General features: G+C 36.3%; 1 protein-coding gene across 4 annotated transcripts in view; it reads left to right on the top strand.

The window, feature by feature from the left end:
* Positions 1–14,341, top strand: part of CA12 (carbonic anhydrase 12) — a 70,746-nt gene extending 56,405 nt beyond the window's left edge. The window contains exons 9-11 of one of the 4 annotated variants that reach the window (XM_031955425.1): positions 10,577–10,609; positions 11,338–11,425; positions 12,047–14,341. In XM_031955425.1, the coding sequence (XP_031811285.1) occupies positions 10,577–10,609; positions 11,338–11,425; positions 12,047–12,116 (191 nt within the window). In that variant the 3' untranslated portion in view covers positions 12,117–14,341. Of the gene's footprint in view, positions 1–10,576; positions 10,610–11,337; positions 11,426–12,043 lie in introns of all 4 variants that reach the window. The other 3 variants (XM_023497758.2, XM_031955427.1, XM_031955426.1) reach the window with 3 other exon arrangements.
* The last annotated feature ends 8,162 nt before the right edge of the window (positions 14,342–22,503 follow it).

The following is a 22,503-nucleotide window of genomic DNA, read 5'->3' on the forward strand; positions in this document are numbered from 1 at the left end:
CTAAATAAATTCTATTTAATCAATTATATTTTGTTCTGTTTAAGGTACATTGAGAAAACCTATTTTTGTTGTTGTTGTTGTTGTTTCCTAAAGGCAGACAGAGTGCCTATGTCCTGTTCTCCTAAGTTTTCATTTCTGTAACCTCAGGCAGTTATAGTATCCTCTTTGTTCCTCCATTGGAAAGCTCCATCTACCAACACTAATGGTTCCTAAGAACTTGAATGTGCATCACAACAACTGAGTTTGGAGTTCTTTTGGGAACTTGAAAGGACTTTATTTGCCTGGCATTAGCTCCTGCCGAGATATGACTTCTTTTCCATTTTTTTCAACTGCATACTTCATTAAATAACTTTAAGTGTTAGAACTTAAATTATTCACTTTTTAATTTTTTAATTTTTATTTTTTTTATTTATTTAATAGCCTTTTATTTACAGGATATATACATGGGTAACTTTACAGCATTAACAACTGCCAAACCTCTTGTTCCAATTTTTCACCTCTTACCCCCCCACCCCCTCCCCTAGATGGCAGGATGACCAGTAGATGTTAAATATATTAAAATATAAATTAGATACACAATAAGTATACATGACCAAAACGTTATTTTGCTGTACAAAAAGAAATCAGACTCTGAAATATTGTACAATTAGCTTGTGAAGGAAATCAAAAATGCAGGTGTGCATAAATATAGGGATTGGGAATTCAATGTAATGGTTTTTAGTCATCTCCCAGAGTTCTTTTTCTGGGCATAGCTAGTTCAGTTCATTACTGCTCCATTAGAAATGATTTGGTTGATCTCGTTGCTGAGGATGGCCTGATCCATCAGAACTGGTCATCATCTAGTATTGTTGTTGAAGTATATAATGATCTCCTGGTCCTGCTCATTTCACTCAGCATCAGTTCGTGTAAGTCTCTCCAGGCCTTTCTGAAATCATCCTGTTGGTCATTTCTTACAGAACAGTAATATTCCATAATTTTCATATACCACAATTTATTCAGCCATTCTCCAACTGATGGACATCCATTCAGTTTCCAGTTTTTAGCCACTACAAAAAGGGCTGCCACAAACATTCGTGCACATACAGGTCCCTTTCCCTTCTTTATAATCTCTTTGGGATATAATCCCAGTAATAACACTGCTGGATCAAAGGGTATGCACAGTTTGATAACTTTTTGAGCATATTAGAACTTAAATTATTCACTTTTTAATTAATAAAAACTCAAAATTCTCCCTTGAGATAGGAGAATATACCAAGCTAGATGAAATAGTATTCTGGTTAAGTTATTATGAACTAGCAATAGGTACTTCAACCAATATACTTTATCTTCCTTGTCACTATTAGAAAACTTCTCTCCTAGAGATGTCTTCCTTGTTGAACTGCCTGTGAGTGGGCAAAGTGGATATTTATCAATCGAAACCTGATTTTACATTGCAGGCACATTCTATGAGGGCAAATACAGAGGATCGGAAGAAAGCTTGCAGGACTTTGGGTTTGCCATCTAAAATAATCATTGCTCTGTAATGCTGAATTGATGTATTGAGAAAAATTAGCCATCTTCTTAGACCAGACCCAGGTCTAAGGTCATCGCTTCAAATGTAGGCAGATTAGTGGGGCATGCTAGAGAGTGCTTTAGTATCCTATTCTGGTTCTGCTGGTGGCTTTATGGCAGAGGTGGAAGCCCTTGGGGCACCAGGCCCAAGGAGTCAGATTTGCTCTTCAGAACAGCAGCAAAATGAATGTCCCATTGAAGCTTTGTCAGTTTTGCTAGTGCATAGCTTGGCTGTGAATGCTGCTTCAGAAAACCAAGACTGGGTTTTCTCTGTGGATGGAAACTGACCATCTTGGACAGTAAAAGATGGATTGTAGAAACTTGGTCAGATACTTCATTCTCTCAGTATTCCACTTTTTAAAGACAGAATTGGGGAAAAGGCTATTTTCCCAATATTTATCAAGAGGCAATATTAGAAATATTAAATTCAAGATCTTTTGGAAGCTGCTAATATTCAGGAGTCTCCCTATTATCCAATGCAGTTAAATCCAACATCAACAACGAGTTTCCACACAGTTTGAGGTTTATGGTGTAAATCTTCTTATAGAAATGTATTTTAAATTATTAGAGTTCATCAGCAGCCTGAATTATTAAAACAAGAATTATTTTGAAGTTATAATTAGATTCATTTAAATTATTAAGAGTGAGCTATGAGCCCTAGAAACAGTTAGAATGAAAGTTATTAGTCTCTAGAAGAGGGATAGTTAATTTTTTTTTCTTAATTCTTAGTAGGAGAAAGCCTGAAGTGCTAGTGTTAGAAACTGATTACTCAACAAGGGCCCACAAGATATCCAGTTCTGTTCTTAATTCAATTTAGTATACAGAAGTAGAAGACATGATGTGCTTATCCTCCAGAAGTTTACAATCTAGCTACAGTTTAATTGGGAAAGGAGGAGAGGGTTTGTTTCTAATTTGGCTTCCCAGAACTCATTTAAAGAAATTTTCAGCTATAAGGAACCAACCAAATATTGTAGAAAAAAATTTAGATTTTTTCATGATATGAACAGAAACTTAACACTTCTGTGCCATGAAACTGAGAGTCTGGTAACATTTATGATTCAATCAATCAACAAGCATTTCCTAAGTTTCTATTATGTACCAGACACTGTGCTAGGTGCTCATAACAATAAAAAAGATTGAAGCAATTTTAAAAAATTTAACTGGACAGGACTGTGGGGTCCAGAAAATCTTAAGACAAATGAGTAATACAGAAACAGTATGGTGTACAGGATAGAGGACTGATCTTGAGATCAAGGAGAATAGGGTTCGATTTCTGCCTGACTCAAACTGGTTATGTGATTATAAGCAAATCACAACTTTACAGAAATCTAGGTAACCCTCTAAGATTATAAATTACAGACTAATCGATTATATCAGTGGAGGGAATTTCTGCACTAAGTTCTTCATAATCAGGAATTACCTAGTCTAGATCAGAAATAATAATAACAATAATAATGATAAAGATAATAATTCTAAAAGCATAGAACCCAATTTCAGGGTATTTAAAATTTTCTATTATTCTAACTAATTTTCCTTTCCCATTTTATTATTTATATCTTTTCTACCAAATCCTTTCCTGCTTATAGACAATATCTTTTTGAGATAGAAATCATATTAGGTGTTTTCTTTGCTCTGGAAAAGTATTCTTTCCCTAAGGCATTAGTAAGCTATAGGACTTGAAAAAAAGGAAATAAGATTTGTGTTTGTAAAGGTAGGGTCCTTAGAAAGGTATATGCTTTGTCTTCTTTGGCTCTCATTTAGAATCAGATTTTTTAAATAAAAAAACCCTATTATTTACGGTATAGAAATGAGAAAAGTGGCAGGGAATGAACATGCTATTTGCTTCTTAATGGGAGATTCAGTGTTCAATTCTTTGGCCAAATTCCATTGGAGACTCTTTACACCAAAGACAACATTGGATCTAAATAAAAAATGGTAATCAAAGCAAATAACTCTTAGCTTTAAAAAACCAGCAATATCATGCTATGTTTTCATAGGTCAGGAGTAGGTAAAATGTTAAATAGGTGTTTACTTGACTGAGTGGGTCCAATAGTTTCTATAACCATAAGCTTGCTTCCTGGGTAGACAATCTACAGCTAAAACTAGAGCCCAGTCAAATCACACTATTGCTCCAGAGATGTAAGGCATGTGAACCCATTCCTTCCTAAAGCCAAATCTATGAAACAACAATTAGAACATTAATGCCCAAATTATTCAATGGACTTTGGTGTTCTGGAGTTTATGATAAAAGCCATAAAACCTTGCTATAAAAGGAATCATTCTCAACACAGCTCTCAGGGATTAAATATTTGTGGAGAATGAGAATGAGGTGAAAGATGGTTTCTTGGTGAACTAGTTTTCAGCTTGACCCTAGTAAAAATTAGTAAATCTTGCTTAGCCCTAACCAATCTTGCAATTCCTTAAAAACCTAACAGCATAAAACTCCCCAGAGAACCTAAAAAAGCTAAGATGGCTAATTTTGGAATTGTTGGGGAACTTAACCATCTTAATTGATGTTATTGTATTTTACCTGTGGTGTCTTGAGGCTTCATTATTTGAAAATAAAGAAGACTTAATGGTAATTAGTGCATCAAAATTTTTTTCTGAATTAGTTCAAATTGGAGAATAGTATGGTATGACAGATTAAAAACATATATCTTTTTGACTTTACCTGGAGTTAATAATACCTGGGCTCCAATCCCATCTCTGAAACTCATTAGCTGTGTGGCTGTGGACAAGACACCTAAGCCTCAGTTAACCCTCTAAAATTACAAATTAGACAGAGGTTGGGATCTGCTTCAAAGGCCTTGATCTACGAAGTTAAAGTCATCACATTGCAAACACGTAGACCAGGAAACAGGGTGTCCAAAAACAGGGAGCACTGGACAAAAGCAAAGGAAAAATCACTTCATTTAAATGAATGATACATTTATTGCCTGTGCACCTATTATGCATACCAGCACTGCCAGGAAAATGAAACTCACCTAAAGTGAAGATTTCCTGTGAAGGCTATTCACTTGCCAACAAGGCAATCCTGCACTGGATTGTCAAAGTAGGGCTTGAGAAGCACAGATAGGTGGGTAAACATTGCAGGGTAGAGTAAATTCCAGGAGCCATCCTACTCTCTAATGAAATTTCAGGGGTCCTCAAACTTTTTAAATAGGGGGCCAGTTCACTGTCCCTCAGACTGTTGGAGGGCCGGACTATAGTAAAAACAAAAACTTTGTTTTGTGGGTCTTTAAATAAAGAAACTTCATAGCCCTGGGTAAGGGGGATAAATGTCCTTAGATGCTGCATCTGGCCCGCAGCCATAGTTTGACCCCGTGTTTGATCTTAAATGCAACATTTTTCAGTGTTCAATATTCAAACTTTAGCTTTATGTAAGTGTTGATTTGTAAGAGTATTAATTCACTAATGGTGTTAAGAAGACCAATTTCTTTAGAAAAATTAAAGATCTAAATAGGTGGAAACTCCATAAAACTCTCAAATTTACATAATCCTCTTTTATTGGATTTACAGATTTGAGATTTTTTTCCTACTTACCTTATAATGTCTTACTGTTGATTTGATTTGGAAAATGGATGGGGGTGGGGGGAGACTAATGCTGCCATCCATCAATCTTCCCATCACAAACATCCTTGGTATCTGTAGAGTTCATTGACCAGGGACCAAAGCTTGCAGTGAATTCTGGAGAACTCCTAGTTTGAACTAAATCCCACAGAATACCATAGCATTCACTCTTTAAAATAAAAATTTCCCATGGGGAGAATTTTTTAGAAGTTTTTTTTTCCTAAAATCTGGAAGCAAATGAGTTAGTCTGGAACTGAGTTAGGAATCTTTTTGACAGAGCATGCTATAGAGTGGTTTACCTGAAAAGTAGCAAAATTTTCAATTTGTCACTACTGATGCCCTCATCAATGGAAGTATTCCTCCAATGATGCAATTTACAATTTATATATGTCTCATTCTTCCTGAATTCTTGCAGCACAGGAAAATTTAACAGATGGTCAGTATTATGTGATGAACCTCTCCAAAGTTAGCAAACTTGGTCCTATAAATGGCAGACATACAATCTAGTATGATTCCATTTTCAAAGCTTTGCCATTTTGGCCTTCACATGACCTTCAAGATGCCAGAATCAAATAGGGCATCACAGAAGAATTATGGTAAAGGAACTCTATGTTATAAACTCTAAAGTTATTTTTATTCTGTGTGTTCCATATTCACCCAGTCTAATTTTCTTTAAGATGAATTTAGTTCTGGGGACAACTAGGTAGCACAGTGGATCGAGCACCAGCCCTGAAGTCAGGAGGATCTGAGTTCAAATTTGATCTCAGACACTTTTTTTTTTTTTTTTTTTTTTTTGATCTCAGACACTTAACACTTTCTACCTGTGTGACCCTGGGCAAGTCACTTAACCTCAATTGCCTCAGGGGGGAAAATGAATTTAGTTCTTTGGTAAAAACTCATCCAAAAAGAGAATCAATGTTTTCAGGTATTTGGTAGCTATGGTTTTATATTTAGTGTATTTCTCCAAAGATTTTGCAGACTCAGTTGGCAAAAGGTATGTTTACATCTCAAACTTCAGTTCATTCAATTCTGTGAAGTCACTGAGAATTATGCTGTCTCTTTCATCATATCCTATCATCATTATGTCACACATTATCTGCAGAAGGTTCTTAACATTTCTCTGAAAAGAAAAGAACATATTTTACCTTTAAATCAAATACCAGCTCTTCTTAGAGAATGCCAGATTGATCCAGGAACCACAAGCTGTATAAATGAGGTGCGTGTCCCTCCTTTTGGATTTTTCTGTGCTTGTACTTAGGAACTGTAGAAGATCCTTAAAAACCAATTCACCAGTTTCTCTTGGTCCAGCAAGATGCCAGTGGAAGAACTCCGCTCTTGTAACCATGGAGACAGTTTTAAGAGCAGTGAGCAGTGTGCTCTTGTGAGAAGTGGTGGGCCCAGTCATCCTACTTAAAAGTATTCTGCAGCTTGCTTGAATTTGCAGCTTTTCTGAAGTTGGTCATATATTTTTCACTGTACAGCTTTCCTTTTTTGTGTATTATATGTTCCTGTCTTTGTTGTACCTTGTACCCTTTAAGATTACTCAGACTCAACTCTCCCACCTTACTGCAAGACATTGATCTTTGATGAAACAACTCTACCTTCTGTTGAGTTGAAAGCATTTTTTCCTTTTCAAACTCCCTAATTTCATAAATGATAAAAGTGAACTAGCTCTTCTTTTTCTTCCAGTTATTCTATTTCCCTCAAAGAAAACTGCTTGTCTCTTCTCCTTGCTTTTTGGATTCTTAGAGGGGGCCAAAGTGTTAGAGTCACAGATTTGTCTTCTAAGTTAAAGTTTTTGACAGGAAATGATTTAGCACCATTCCTGCATACAGATTCCTGCTAATATTGCTTAGCTTTGAGCTTGGGGAGGGAGAAAACATTACTACAATTTGAAAATCAATGTGTTTTAGTTCTGTCTTTCTATCGATATTGCTTGTATTTTCTCTGGGACATAACATTCTGAATCCTTCCTGTAGGCTAAGGTTGGGCAGCTTTGTTTGGCATTATAAACAAATGCTGCATAGTAGCAATAGTGGTGGTGGTAGTAGTAGTAGTAGTAGTAGTAGTAGTAGTAGTAATAGTAATAGTAGTATTAGTAGTGATAGTAGTAATAGTATTAATACTATTAATTATAATAGTTTGCTTTTATAAAATGCTCTAAGGTTGCAAAATGCTTCATAAATATTATTTCATTTGATCCTCAAAATAATCCTGGGAAATAGATGCCATTACTATCCCTATTTTCCAAAGGGGAAAATGGAAACAAAGAAAAGTTAAGTAGTTTGCCCAGGGTTACACAGCTAAAAAGTATTTGGGGAAGGACTTGAACTCAAATTCTCTTTACTCCACCACCAGCATTCTATCTTCTTTGCCAGCTGTTTGATTATATCTCTTGAAGGTAAAGATCCTTATATGGAGGATCAATAAAGCTGCATTTTTCTTCTTGATAAGCCATGAAGTTTGAGTATGTGTTCTTAAGGAAAATTCCATCATCTTCCAGTAGTTCAGTTTCAAAAAGGGATTATTAAATGCCCCCATGGTAACAGGATGGAAATCATGTTGTTAGGCCAAGACTGGGATTTCTTAGCTGTGTGTTGTACTTTTCGTGGTATCTAAGTGATTATTAGATTGACAGCTTTAGAAATTCTCTAGCTTAGAAGGCTTGGTCAAACAGTCAAAGTTGCCAAAATTGTCTTATGCAGAGAGAAAAGGGTTGGCAATAATACATATCCTGGGATCCAGGAACAAAGCACAAGGGCTATTTCATCCAAAAAATGGGAAATTTTAAACCACAAGTAAAGTTTTTCCACCCAATGCCTTATGATTAGAAACCTCTGGATACCTTAAAACACATCTAAAACCCAAATTATACTATTTCAATGCTACAAGCTACAGAGGATCAGAGTGCAGGTTATATAAATAGTATAAAGCCTTCCCATAAGGAACAGCATTTCTTAAAGCCACAATGAAGTCCTTGTGTCTGGGCATGGGAAGAACTACTGGGAGCAGTGGATCTGAGCAAAGGAGCCAACTCTCTCTTGCCTGTTCACCAAAGTATTATCTATGGCAGATGTAGAGTGAATGGTAAACATAGGCAGATGGCCTCTTAGATTGATAAGTGACTTATTTCCAGGCCATTTCTCTCCAGTATCTCTGCTTATCATAATGAAAAGTCAAAAGCTGGGCTAGAGGAAGACAGATTAAGCAGGAGATCAAATAGAATAACAGAACAAGAGAGAATATGTGGATTAAAGGAGATACAGCTTTATAGTAAAGATTCAATGTAGTCGGACTCCAGCCTTGGCAAGAAAAAGGAGGAAGCTCCTTCTTCCAGGGCCTTGCATGTATTATCTGTTTGATAAATGTTTATTGACTTTCTTAAGTAGATGTGACATTGTTTCAGAGCTTAATTGAGTATGATGGGAGGAATTAGAATTGCTTTAGGTGTTTTATGACCATGATCTAGCAATAGACAGAACTGCTTCCTACTTGGATTAATAATCAGTCTACTTCAGGGATCCTCACTAATGGGATCCATATCATTTTGAGTGTTCATTTTAATATCTTGCTTCAGAAAGAAGAGAAATATGACCCTTTGGGATTTTTCAGCTCATAACAAAAAGTTTTCAGGGAAAAGTCACAATTTTCAGAGGTTCGGTTAGGCCACGGGAAAGATGAAAGTAATTTATGTATATAATTGAATCCAAAGTCAATGAACACCTCTCAGATTTGTCTAGAACCTTGAAAGCTAAGAATGAATATTGTTTCTTCTCAAGGCAGTATGGCACATAGTACTGGCCTTTGAGACAAAAAGACTTGAATTTAAATTTCAGACACTAGTTGTATGACATTGGGGCGAATCACTTAACCTGTCTGCTGTAGTTCCCTCAGCTGTAAAATGGGGAGAATAATAGCACCTGTGTCCTAGGGTTGCTATGAGGATCAAATGAAATAATATTTGTAAAATACTTAGCATAAGGATGTGGTAGACACAGAATAAATGCTTGTCTCTTCTTTCTTTAATGGGTCAGGAGGTTTATGGTGGGCATAACTAGGCTGCAGCATATATTAACAATGACTTGCATGAAAGAAGTGGCATAAATATATAATCTAGGAAATGTATAAAAAGAAATGAGGTGGGTTGGCCATAGTGATGATAGATAGATTATTCAGGCGCTATACTCTATCCATAAAATCTTAAAAAAAAAAAAAAAAAAAAAAAAAGACTAGGAAAATCCTCCAAGTGTTAGGTAATTCTTATGGAGGATTGCAATTCTGGAGAGGCTGAAGGTAGGGAGACATGAAAGTCATCGCAGTAACCCAGGAGAAAGGTGATAAGATCCTAACCAAGGGTAGTGATCATGGAAGTGGAGAGAGTCCAGGGGGTTTATGAAAGAAATTTCAGAGCCAAAATAAGCAGAATTTGTCAACTGACTAGATGTGAAGGAGAGAAGAATATGGGGAGAGCTAAAGTTTCAAAACTTATTGGTTTGAAGAGTAATAGTACCACCAAAAGAAAAAAGCAGCTATGGGAGAAAGGATGAAAGGATCATAGATGTAGAGGTTTTATAAATGAGGAAAGAGGCTTGGGGAAGCTAAATGATTTGCCCAAGTTGATATGAAGGATAAGCATCTAAAGTAGGATTTGAACACAGGTCCTCTGCAGAGGTTTGGGGAAAGAGATGAGTTCCATTGGGAGAAATTTTGAGTTTGAGGTATCAACAGAACCACACTTAGAAATGTCATAGGATCGATTATTTAAAACTGGAAGGGACCTTGGGCATCATAGTTAGATCTCCTCAATTAATGGATGAGGAAACAGCTCCCTAGAGGAAAAAATAGTTTGCTTAGGGTCACAGTCTGACCTTTCTGACTCTCCATTTAACTCCTAATTCAGGGTAAGAACTGAATAGAAGGGAAAGGGGTGCAGACATTGTAGTCATCTATCTAAAAGTGATCAATGAGGCCTTAGGTGTAGATGAAATTGCCAAGGAAGAAAGTGTAAAAATCTCAAGAAAGCAGAAAATAAAAGCCCAGGAGTTGAACCCAGAGTAAACAACTGACCTTCCCAAGTTAGCCTGCTTCTAACATAGCCCTTCTTATATCTCAAGCAAGCATCTCTCTTTCCTTCTCTGGCAGCACTATTTATGACAGTAGCAGGGAAGTTCCTCTGAAGAATAGTTCTAACAAGGTAATATAGCAATTTCTCAATAGATAGGAATGCTTGTGGGGTCTCTAGAAAGAATGACAACCTCTCTTCTTTTCCTGGAAGAGAATTTATCCCTACCAGTGGTAAACCTGTCTCTAAGTTTAAACATTCCTAGGAGACCTGCATAACCTCAGGACCTCCACAAAATCAGATGGGATAGAGCCTGATTCAACACATGGAGTCCAATCAGAAAAGACTTGATTCTGGGTTAATTTCCACTTTTTTTTTCCCTCCTTTTTTAAGAGCAAGACTTTTCCTACGCAGGACTGAGTATGGGTATGTGGCTGGCTAGCCAGCTGTGCATGTTCCAGCAGAGTGATCTTTGTGATTCTGTTTGTGATTTGTGCCTGTGGTAACTGATTTTTCTTTCCTTGCTTTTTTTGTGCTGTCGCTATGGGTACTTTCCATGTCTTTGCAATGGGTCTTATATGTGGAGTAATTCCTGCATTTTAAATTGAAATGAACTTAACAATCAGACATTCCCTTAATGAAAATTTTAATCAATAGTATATTTCCAACAAGTCTCTCTCCTAGGCTCACTATTGGCCAGGATATGAAGCCATCTCCTAAAGATGTGCTGGTGAAGGTTGGGTGAGCCAAAGAAAAATTGTTGATTGGGTGTATAACCTTGGGAATGGGCTGCTTCTTGTTCTATGGATGCCTAAAATTCTGCTTTGTAATTTCTATTAATAATCAGACATGAAAATTGAAGAATATTATCGAATTTGGCATATAAATTTGCCAAAGTAAAAAATATATATATTCACATAATTCTGTAGTATCCTTGTTTGTAGCTGTCTCCTTTCAAATGCCTCATTGGAGGATATCTAATTTTGTCCTGCCAAGATGAGGCACTGGAATCAGATATTATTTTCCCAATTTATTTCTCTAACAGTGAGTGATTTTACAATTGTGATTCACCTTCATATCTATTTACAATAAGATTAAGTAGCGGGGAAAGGAAGGTCAAGGTTTAAATGCTGTGTTGATTCTCTCATCACCAGGAGTCATCCTCTCTGTGGCAATAGCTGGTGTTTTAGGTGTTTCGGTCATCCTTGCACTATCAATTTGGCTTCTCCGACGAAAGAAGAGGTGAGTTAGTTTGGTGTCATCCTGCTCCAATACTGTGGAAAGGCTAAAAACAGATTCCATTTCTCCATTGATGCTACTTATACCCCAAAGCCTAGCTAGAACATATGTCAGAAAGCCTGTGAAGTCCAATGAAGATTAGGTATAGAATGAGACGAGGGGAGCATCTTCATAAACAAATATAGATTTTAAAAATAAGATTATAGATTTAAGTCTAGAAAGAATTCCAGATTCATCCAGTCAAATCCCTCATTCTTCAGATGAGGAACCAACATCCAGAGACTTGGTGATGCATCCAATGTTACAGTAGTAGTAAGGGATAGAGTCAGGAGTTGAACTCCCTTCCTAACTCATGCTCTCTCAAGTGAAAATGACCTAGACTTCTGACTATAAATCTGACACTTATACTGAGTCATGCTAACTCTCTGACAAGAGAGAATGATCAGGCCTATAAGTAGTAAAGAGTGGGCTTGACCCTTTTTAAGGCATCCTATCCCAAGCTTAGCCATCCCAGTCATGAACTGGAGAAAGTCCCAAGGGCCTTGCCTCCCCCAGGATGCTATAGCAGCCCCGCACTTGGTGCTCTTCCCTCAACTGACTTGTGTTTTTTCCTCATTCCAGCAGCAAGAAAGAAGAAAACAAAGGAGTGATTTACAAACCTGCTGTCAAGAAGGAGGCTGATATCAATCCCTGAGAACTCTCGACCTCCTTTGAGTCCCTCATCCAAGGAAAGCTCCTTTGCCTGGGACAATCTGGAGCCACCAGGCGTTCTCCAGAGCACACCAACCCAACACTCCCACTGGTCTTGTTATTTTTATTTGACTTAGGTCATCCCCTTATGTTTTTCATTCTTTGTACCTTCAATAGGAAGAGTTTTCCTATCAGGAAGAACGAATGCTGAGCCATTTGGTCACTCAAGGCAAGACACTGAAATGATCTGGATTCTCAGGAGCAGAGCTGGTTAGCTAGATTAGCCCAACCACGTTCTGCTAAGGAATCTCTCCAATACCTTAAGGATAATTGTATAGGGTCACTAGGCCATGTATCAAGGACTTACATATCATGCTATGCTCTTGCCATCTATTTTTAAAAATAGAATAATAATAGAGTAATTAGATTTTCTCTCTCTCTCTCTCTCTCTCTCTCTCTCTCTCTCTCTCTCTCTCTTTTTACTACCTTTCCCCTTAATTACCTGCATAGAATTCAAAAGTATTAAAATTAAAGTCCTATAAAAGGCAGAAGATAGATCCAACCATAATCACTAACAACTCTCATTTTCATAACCTTTAAATCTCACGACAAAGAATGTATTGTTAGGGAATGTATTTGTTCTTTAAAGCTCACTTGTAAGGTCTACAAGCCTCTTATTATCATAGATCTAGTCCCATATCATAGACCTAGACCATTTAGTTCCATCCCCTAATTTGACAGGTCAGGTAACTGAGGCCCAGGGAAATGAAGTGAATTGTACAAAGTTACCCAGGTAGTAATAGTTTTTAGTAGGATTGGAACTCAGGTCCTCTGACTTCAGAGCCAGTTCTTTTTCCCCTGTATTTCTGCTAAGCTAAAATGAATGTTCACTTTCAAAGTTTGGTTTGTGGAAATAATTTTCCTTCTGGTTAGGAGAGTTGTCTTCCAATTCACTCCTTTTAAACAATGGCAAAACATTTTCACGTATTATTGCAAAGAGAAGACCTGGGGCAAGAAAAGTTATACACTCTTATGCGAAAGGCATTTAAATCAGGGTTGATCTTGGACGTTAATGTCTGCATACTAATTAATTGGAGAATCTTGACTTTTCAGAGTGAATCACTGAGTCAGAGATGCTGATCTTGGGTTTTGACAATGATGGTCAAGATCTAAATGCTTTTGTATGTGGGAGGGGAGAGATGAACTTGGGATGGACAGTAGTATTCAACCTAGAGATTTTAGATTGCTTGCAAATTTTCATGTAAAGTTCTGAGTATTCAGTTACTTAAAGGCATTTTCTAAGCTCCTAAAAACTAAAAATTAGCTAAGTACAGCCCTACCCAGGATGCTTTTTGGTAAGACAGTGATGTTTTATGTTTTTCAGATTTAAGAAATAGACATATACTTGGACTCTAGAAAGAGATTATTAGGATAATAGAAAGCTGGCATCAGGTAGGATGATTGCTGTTTCGATTTTGCATCTGATACAAATAAGTTGTTGAGCCAGAGGAGTAAGTACCCCTCAGATAACCCTCTAGGACTTCAGAGTGCTTGCATTGGCAGAGGGTTTCCTCAACATCAGTTTCTTACACTGAAATCAAATATTCCGAACAAAACCAAAAACAAAAAGAATTGTTCAAACAGCAGAACAGGGTAGAGGGAGAGGCTGTAATGTACTATTGCTGTTTTCCACACCAGAGCAGAAATGATATCAGAGGATACTGAAATTATCTTTGGATCTTAAGGAAAAAGCAAAAGCAAAGAATTGGTAGATTTTTATGACCACAGCCAGATGTCATATGTCATTTTGCTTTAGGGAGGGGAAGATCTATCTACAACAAACACATCCATCAGAAATATGAATGTCCTTTGTATTCATGGACTACAGTCAGTTAATACATCTGTGAGCATTTTCTTGAGTGTACCAACTAAATATAGTTATTCCACTTCACAAAGTTCTTTCTGAAGGGCTTGTCCCCTCATTTTTTTTTCCATCAGAGTTTTAACAGTAACAGGAATCTAGTTGCAGAAGCCTATATTTAGGATAATTCCCCACATGGGCCCCTCACATATTTGATTCCTAAGACTTCCTTTTTGCTGCTTCCTCCTCACTTGGCTGCCTATACAAAGCTGAAGGGGTTCTGCTGACCAGTAGGACTTCTTTCTAGGAAGACTCAGGAGTAATTTCCCATTCTCCACAGGGCTTGGACATCTGATCCCACTGAACACTAACGTATTCTTAATGAGGCCTGTTGTATGAGAACCACCCAGGAATTGAGGAAGATATAGAGATCTAAGGACTGTTATTTAACAATTTAGTAGACTCTTAATCTTGCAATATGATCCTTTTTACCCTATTCTGGAGGGTACAGTCTTTTTTAATGAGTAGTATGAAACTAATGAGATTTGTTTGCCTTGTCCCACGGCAGTCCATCAGAAATGAGTACAATTATTCCATAGCAGAGTGAGGGCCCTTTAAAATATTCTTTACACGCTTTATAGACGGGTTTTATGTCAGAAACCAGAAAATCAATCATTGTACCTAGCACAAGGGTAGTCATAAAATAGAAAACTTAGTGTTTGATGGAGACATAGCAGTATTTTTCCTCTTCCTTTTCTTTCTACAAACTCTGAATGCATGGCCCCAAGAGAAAGCAAACCCCACAGCATATACCTAAGAAAATGGAAGTCAGGTTGCAAAAATTCAAAAGCTCCCTTCCAAACTTTCAAATCCCTTGTGCAGGTAAGGCAACAAATTTAGGAATTATTTTTCTTAAACTACCAATTGCTTTAGCTCCAAGAAAAAAAAAATATGATGATGAATGAAGATAATATATTTTACTTTTATCCTGAAACTATCGTGTGTCCAAAGAGATTCCAAAAATTTCATTTCTCTTATGCTTCCCATTGATTACAATAAGGATCTAGGTCTCTCTGTCCAGTTTCTCCAATAATATCTGGTTGAAATGATGAAAAACCCTATCATTTTCATTGTCAGATACTTACCATCTTTTGTGTTATGAGTAATTTTAATGAAAATGTACATTGTAAATACAAAAGATTACAAATAAAATGTTTTCCATTTCAATATGTGGAGACTGAAAATAAATATTAGCTCAACATCTGCTAAGTGTGAGGGAAAATGCTATTTTCTGGTGATATTAGCCCAAAACAGGGTCATTCTTGGAGGACATTGTGTTGGAAGATCATAACGGATAGTAAGGATACTATATGTGTGTGTGTGTGTGTATACATACACGTATAATCCTACATATATACACACACACATAACCCTATACACACACACACAATCATACATATATACTAGATAATTTGATTGAGGAGAGGAGAAAACATTAACACCTGAGGGCAGTTTCAAAAAGGATGTGTTAAAACAGTTAAATAATCAGGATGGCCATAAACTATCAGATCCACCTTGCTGCCTACTGTTATCAACACTAAAGTTCTGCATATTGGCTCAAAAGAGATAATTACAGTTGTACTTTCCTTTGTCCAATCAGATAGCTCATATTTTTGGAGACCTCTTCTGTGCTCAGTGCCGTCATTTTACCCAATTCAAAGACAACATCTAATTACTGGTAAATTGACTGCCTTAGAGAATCACAGAATCTCAGAGTTGGAAAGAATTGTAGTGATTTTTGCACAAAGCTGTAACGTTTGCATTGCAGTTTACATACTTGATTTCATTGACCCTCTGTACTACAACAGAATTGTCAAATACTGGTCTACAACACTCCTAGTCAGAACTGGATTAAAATATAATTGGGAAATATTTAATTAATTAAATCAAAACACAATAGAACATGTATAATATTAAATATAGTTTTCTAAGAGTAACTAGGTGGCTCAGTGGATAGAGTGCTGGATCTGAAGTCAGGAACACTTATCTTTCTGAGTTCAAATCCAGCCTCTGACACATCAACTGTATGATCCTAAGCAAGTCACTTCACCCTATTTGTCTCAGTAAAAATGAGCTGAAGAAGGAAATAGCAAGCCACTCCAGAATCTCTCCCAAGAAAATCCTTTCTCAAGAAAATTATTTGAAATGCATAAAATAAAATTCACAGGATTACAAAGGAAACCAATTATCTTGAAGTATTGCTATTAAAATATCTTTTAAAAGTAAGTTCATAGATCTTTGTAGAGAATTTTCCTCTTTAATAAGAAATCCTTCCAACTGGACACTGGGAAAGATGTACATGTTAGTACACATAGATTGCCCTAGATTGTGCCTTTCTTGATGTTAATAATCATAGAGTTCTTGAAGAGGGTTTTGTCATTGATCAAGGAATTTTAAGATAAACATATGCATGAAACACTCCTTGAAGGAAAAAAAAAAATATATATATATATATATATATATATATAGACCACCTTTTGTCCTAGAAAATCAAATGCTTTTGCAACAGGTAGAAAACACCAAGGGATCTTGTACCTTGGAACTTTTTAGTCAATAGTGTGATGAAAAAGATTTGATTCTTAGAAGAAAATTGTTGTTTGCACATTTAAATTAATGATATCCTGAAGATGGTGAAGTTAGGCATGGAGTCAGGGAGACTCATGTTGAGTGCAAATATGGGCCCACTTACTAGCTGTGTGACCCTAGGCAAGTCACTTAAGCCTATTTGTCTGTTTCTTCAGCTGTCAAATGAGCTAGAGAAGGAAATGGCAAACCACCCCAGTATCTTTGCCAAGAAAAGTCCAAATGGGGTCACAAAGAGTTGCACATGACTGAACAAATCCTGAAAAAGTTATGCAGATCTTTTTATAAAGATTTTATGTAGATTGAGAAAATAGGCTTATTAACTCATGAGTCAGGAGTGATTGTTGCCTCTATTGCTTTTGGGGGAAAATTACGGAGCAAATAGGAGAAAAAAAAAACAAGTACAAAAATGTGCCCCTAAGCAAGGGGCATATTCTCCATTTTATTACCTCAGTCCCTAGGAATTGTCTGTTGGTCAGTCATTTTTTTGTTGTCCAACTCTTTGTGAACCCATATAGGGCTTTCTTAGATACTTGAATAGTTTATCACCTCCTTCTTAAGCTCATTAAAAAAAAAAAAAATTTCCCTCAATTACATGTTAAAATAATTTGTAGCACATGCTTTGTTTTTAAATTTTAAATTCCAAATTCCAATTTCAAATTTTAAATTCCTTCTGTCCCTTCTCTAGCCTCTCGTTGAGACAATAAGCAATTCAATAAGCAAATGAGAGCATAAACTGAGACAAATAGGGTTAAAAATTGGTCTAAATTTGAACTCGTCTTCCTGATTCCAGGTCCAGTGCCCTATCCCTTTGGGGATAGTGGATTCCAACTTAACACAGTTATTACAAGGCACCACCCCTTCAGGTCAACTGAACAAGGTGTTTCCTTGCTGAAGGACATGGTAAACTAGTTATCAGGGTGATCCAATGATGGGATGCTACACTGGTGTACCAGGCTTAGCTGCCAACAAATTCTGGTATGATCTTCTATCAGTGGACCTCTATTCTCCAATCTTTTGAAGTTCACAAATCCCTATATGAAAAAAGGAGATACAAATAGAAGCGACTCTATTCCCAGCATAAATTTACCTGGGAGGCTATGGGCTGACCCAGTGTGAGTAAGGGACCTCTTCATTCCTACCTCACCTGGTCCTCTGGAAGGACCAGAGAGCTGTCTTTCTACTTCAGACAGAACCAGCAAGAAAAGAGTGAGTTTTTCCAATTGAGACTTCTGGATATGCTGTCAATTCTAGCTCAGATACTTTTTTGCCTTTCACTTATTACATAGTAAGTTACTGGAAACAGGCACAGAAGTCTGAGCATACTTTGAAGTAAGAAAGCTAAACTCCACCAATCCACATTATTACAGATTTCTGAAAGCAGGTCCTCAAAGAAACAAAGTTCTGGATCTTCATCAACAGCTCTCTCTTTTATAATACTGTAAGATATAATGGCACTTTTGTTTACCTAGTTCATAACATAGTCCTGCACATCATAGGCAATTAGTAAATGTTTGCTGAATGAAGGGTTTGAATCATGTGTAGTTTTTCCAGTCCTAATATCCTAAAATCAGCACAACAGTACTAGTTAGAGCCTTGCCACTGAAATTTCCAAGGGAAAAAAAAAGTAGAGAAAGGCCACATAAGTTCTAAGAGTTGCTACCCAGTAGGCTATGCATCTAATATATGCCAGTGGTGACCTATGAAATTATCCTCCCAGGAGCAGCTTGCTTAAGTCCGAAGAAGCTATGCCATGTTGACTGCTGGCTAACTGATTAATCAGCCACACTGTAGAGCTTAGTTGTGGAAAGTCTGTGATCTGTGCCTACCTCCTGAAGTAGTATAGTTATTAAGTTTAAAATATTCTTTTAGTCTATTCTCTAAGCCTATTTGTCTGTTTCTTCATCTGTCAAATAAGCTAGAGAAGGAAATGGCAAACTACCCCAATATTTTTGCCAAGAAAACTCCACTAATACAAACTTTAGAATGCTTTTGTCATAACTTATCTGGAGTACTTAAGTTCGGGGAATGATGTTTAAGGAGTTGAATAAGCTGGAGAATGTCCAGAGGAAGGCAATTGGGATGGTGAAGAACTTTTGAATTCATATCCTATGAGCATCAGTTGAAGAACCTAGGTCAGTTTAGTCTGGAGAGAACTCAGAGAGGATATGAGAACTGTCTTGAAGCATTTAAAGGGTTGTCACTTGTAAGAGATTTTGGAGTTAGGGGCAGCTAGGTGGCACAGTGGATAGAGTACCAGTCCTGAAGTCAGGAGGACCCAAGTTCAAATCTGACCTCAAACATTTAACATTTCCTAGCTGTGTGACCTTGGGCAAGTTACTTAGCCCCAATTGCCTCAGGGAAAAAAAATTTAAAAAAAATTATAACTGTCCCAAAGTGGATTGAGCTGTCTTGAGTAGTTAAGTTCTCCCTTCTTGGATTGCTTCAGAGGCTAGAAAGTTACTTATGGAGCACATTATAGGGATTTCTTTCATGGATGAATTGAATTAGATGGTCATTGAGGTTTCTTCCAGCTCCCAAATATTATGGTTCTAGGAAGGCTAAACTACTGGAACTCACACCTCCAACTAGATGAGAACAGCCTCAGTGAATGACAGCATTGGGTTGTTTTTTTTTTTTTTTTTCTTTCCCTATTTTTATTTTTGAATAGCAAGAGGAAGAGAAAAAAAATGATATATATTAAGAATATAGTGTAATGGATGGAATCAGAACTGAGTCAGTGTGGTTCACTCAATTCCCACAGTTCTCTTATTAGTCAGCTTTTTCCTCTAAGGTGATACTTTTTTTGGTTCTGCCCCAATTACTTCTACAATTTTTATGAATTTTCAAGGATTTCTCCACTTTGGGACACATAATCATCTTTCTTCCTCCCTGATTTGAATACTATATACTTGTAGGCAGTTCAGTTTTCATAAAAAGGAAATGAACAACAGAATGACTTTGTTTCATGTAGAAAAGTCACTTTTTATTAAAAAGTCTTTATTAATAATTAGGAGAGGCCAACATCACTGCTATTCATTGCTTAGAAGGTACAAAGATGTTGATCCTTCTTATTCCACATCCCTTAAGATTTCCCATATAAGGTTATGTTAATTCCACCTGCATTTTTGCTGCTATAAATTATACAAGAACCTGCACAATTAATGACACCATTTAGCTCTTCCTTTCATGCAAGGCCACCAGGAATCATGAGTCATTGCTTAAAAGTCAGAGAACATGAACAACTGGAGCCATCTATAGGGAAGTCTGGGAGTCACAATTTTCAGGTTAGACTAGCTAGTTTTATTTTCTCAGGCAGAGCTGCTATGATTTGATTTTGACTTTTATTTGCTCCAAAACTTTGCCCATGAATCTATCACCCCTGACAGCTGAAAAGGATTAGTTTGAACCACTACAAGAAACAGAAACTTTATAATTCATTCTTAGTTTGTCTCCATTAATTTCTGGTCTCTCCCTAGAAAGAATTAGAATAGCAACTCAAGTGAGAATTTGGAGATCTGGAGTGAATTCTAGCTTTGATACTGACTTGGTCAAGTCATTTAGGATGATAAGATTTTAGAACTAGAAAGGATTCTAGAGGGTAAAATCATTTCACAAATGATAAAATTGTAGCTCAAAGTTAACTGATTTATTTTAAGATTACACAGGTAATAGGAGCAGACAGAGAGTACAATTGATAAAAAAATTGAATTTGATATCAGGAAGACTCATCTTTCTGAGTTCAAATCAGACCTTGGACACTGAATAGTGAAACCTTGTCTGTCTGTTTCCTCATCTATAACATGAGCGAGAGAAGGAAATGGCAAACTGCTAATTTGTCAAGAAAATCCCAAATGGGAGTCACAGAATCAGATATAACTGAAACTAAATAACAAAGGTGATATATCAGGGAACAGATTTGAACACAAATACTGGACACTCGATTTCTTTTTACTGTAGCATATCATCTCCCTTTCTTTGCCTCACTTATAAAAAAGATAATAGTTATTCATTTCACAGAATGACTGCGAAGTAATGATGGATGAGTTTTTTTGCAGACTCTGAAGTGTTATGTGCAACTGATGCTATTTGTCAAAGAGTATTCTATCTCAGTCTATCAAGTTCACTTATAGCATATCTCTGCCACAACCCATTTGGAACAACTTTCTATTCATAACTTGGAACTGGCATGATAGTTCTCATCTATATACTCTAAATATGAAAGCACAGGAAAAAATGTGATCTCCATTCACATAGTAGAAAATGACCTCTCATCTTTTAAGTCAAAGTCATTACTTCTGTTGTTTATTTTCAAACATTAACTTTTTAATTACCTGCAGTGAAAGCCAAAACTTGCTGATTCCAAGGACAAAGATCTATGGAGTACAATAGCATGACAATGTCCAGTCAATTAGTGCCTGTTGTTATAGAAGTTGAGTCTTTATGATAAAGAAACTAACATCACCAGTATAATCAATGAGCTCATCTGCAGAAATTAGCTTCCTAAGTCACCTATTTCAAGTTCACTATAAGTCCAACTTAAGACACTTATTTGATCTCCCTTAAGGTAAATGCCAACTGTACTAAGATGAAATTCAATATGGTTAAAAATAAATCTTTACATTTGGGTTTGGGGAGCCATGGTTACTTACCAGTTTATCAGAAAAAGATCTCGATAGCAATTAAGTGACATGATAAACTTTAAAAAGCTAATGAGATCTTTCCTGGAATAAGGAGAGCCCTCTGTGAGCAACTAAGTGACTCAATAAAAATTGAAAGTGTCAAACTCAATCTTTCTTTGAATTTTCAATGATAAATATTGATATTTGAAAGATGCTGCTACATTTACATATTGAAACTAAAGTCTGATGTTGCAATTAAATATTAAATAATGGTACAACTTACACAGAAATTTATATATTTTTAATACCAATACATCATTTTAGAGCATCATTTGCTCTCAAAGCCTAAAATGTATATTTCCTATCTTTTAATTATGAAAAAAAATGGATTAGAGTATCTCATTAAATAGAAAATATAGAAGTAACAGTTATGAATAAAATGTAGCACCAAAATTGTTAAGAAAAGCAAGTGTGACACATATTCTATCTCGGGTTAGAAATGGAAAAAATAACCAAAAATAAAAACACGTTTTGGAAGCAATTGTGAGGAAAAATGATTATTTCCTGGATATTTACCCTAAATACAAGGAATACCAACTCCCAAGACAAAAATAAGAGGTAGCTCTCCTCAGAAGGCAGAAACTACTATTGTATCCTAAAAACTGGCACTCATATTCAGTGAAATAATGAAAAATCTGTTTAGAATGAAATAATTTCTTAACCTTTAATCTAGAATCTTCAAGAAAGAGCTCAGGCATGGTGGAGTGTCAGAAGCAATGCTTGTTTATGCTTATCACTTACTTGATAGTTAAAAAGATCTAAAAAGAATTTTAGAATGTCAATCTACCACTCAACAAAGACTTATATTTGCTTAAAAAAATACAAAAAAAAAAAAAGCCATTTCCTATAGTTTATAGACTTCATAATTTATTTCTTTGGCAAATTTATAATTTTCAGTTACCCAAAGAGACATTTACTGTATCTTTATCACCAGGACCACAAATGGTCACAATCTCCCCATTTAAAACATGCTATAATTTCAAAGACTTAAAAAATAAATATAGATTCTTAAATAGATCTAATTTCTATCACATGCCAATATATCAGAGCACTGCAAGACAGTGTTCACAATTTCAAGGTCACGTTAACTTCATTTTTTTACATGCTACAAAGATCCTGCTTGGGGGACAAACTCTCCATAAGCACCATCTCTTCCCTCAAGCTCCTCGAGGACTAATAAGGCTTTTTATAAATAAACAAAGGCA

This window comes from Sarcophilus harrisii, chromosome 2, assembly GCF_902635505.1.
Source record: "Sarcophilus harrisii chromosome 2, mSarHar1.11, whole genome shotgun sequence".
Lineage (NCBI taxonomy): Eukaryota > Metazoa > Chordata > Mammalia > Dasyuromorphia > Dasyuridae > Sarcophilus > Sarcophilus harrisii.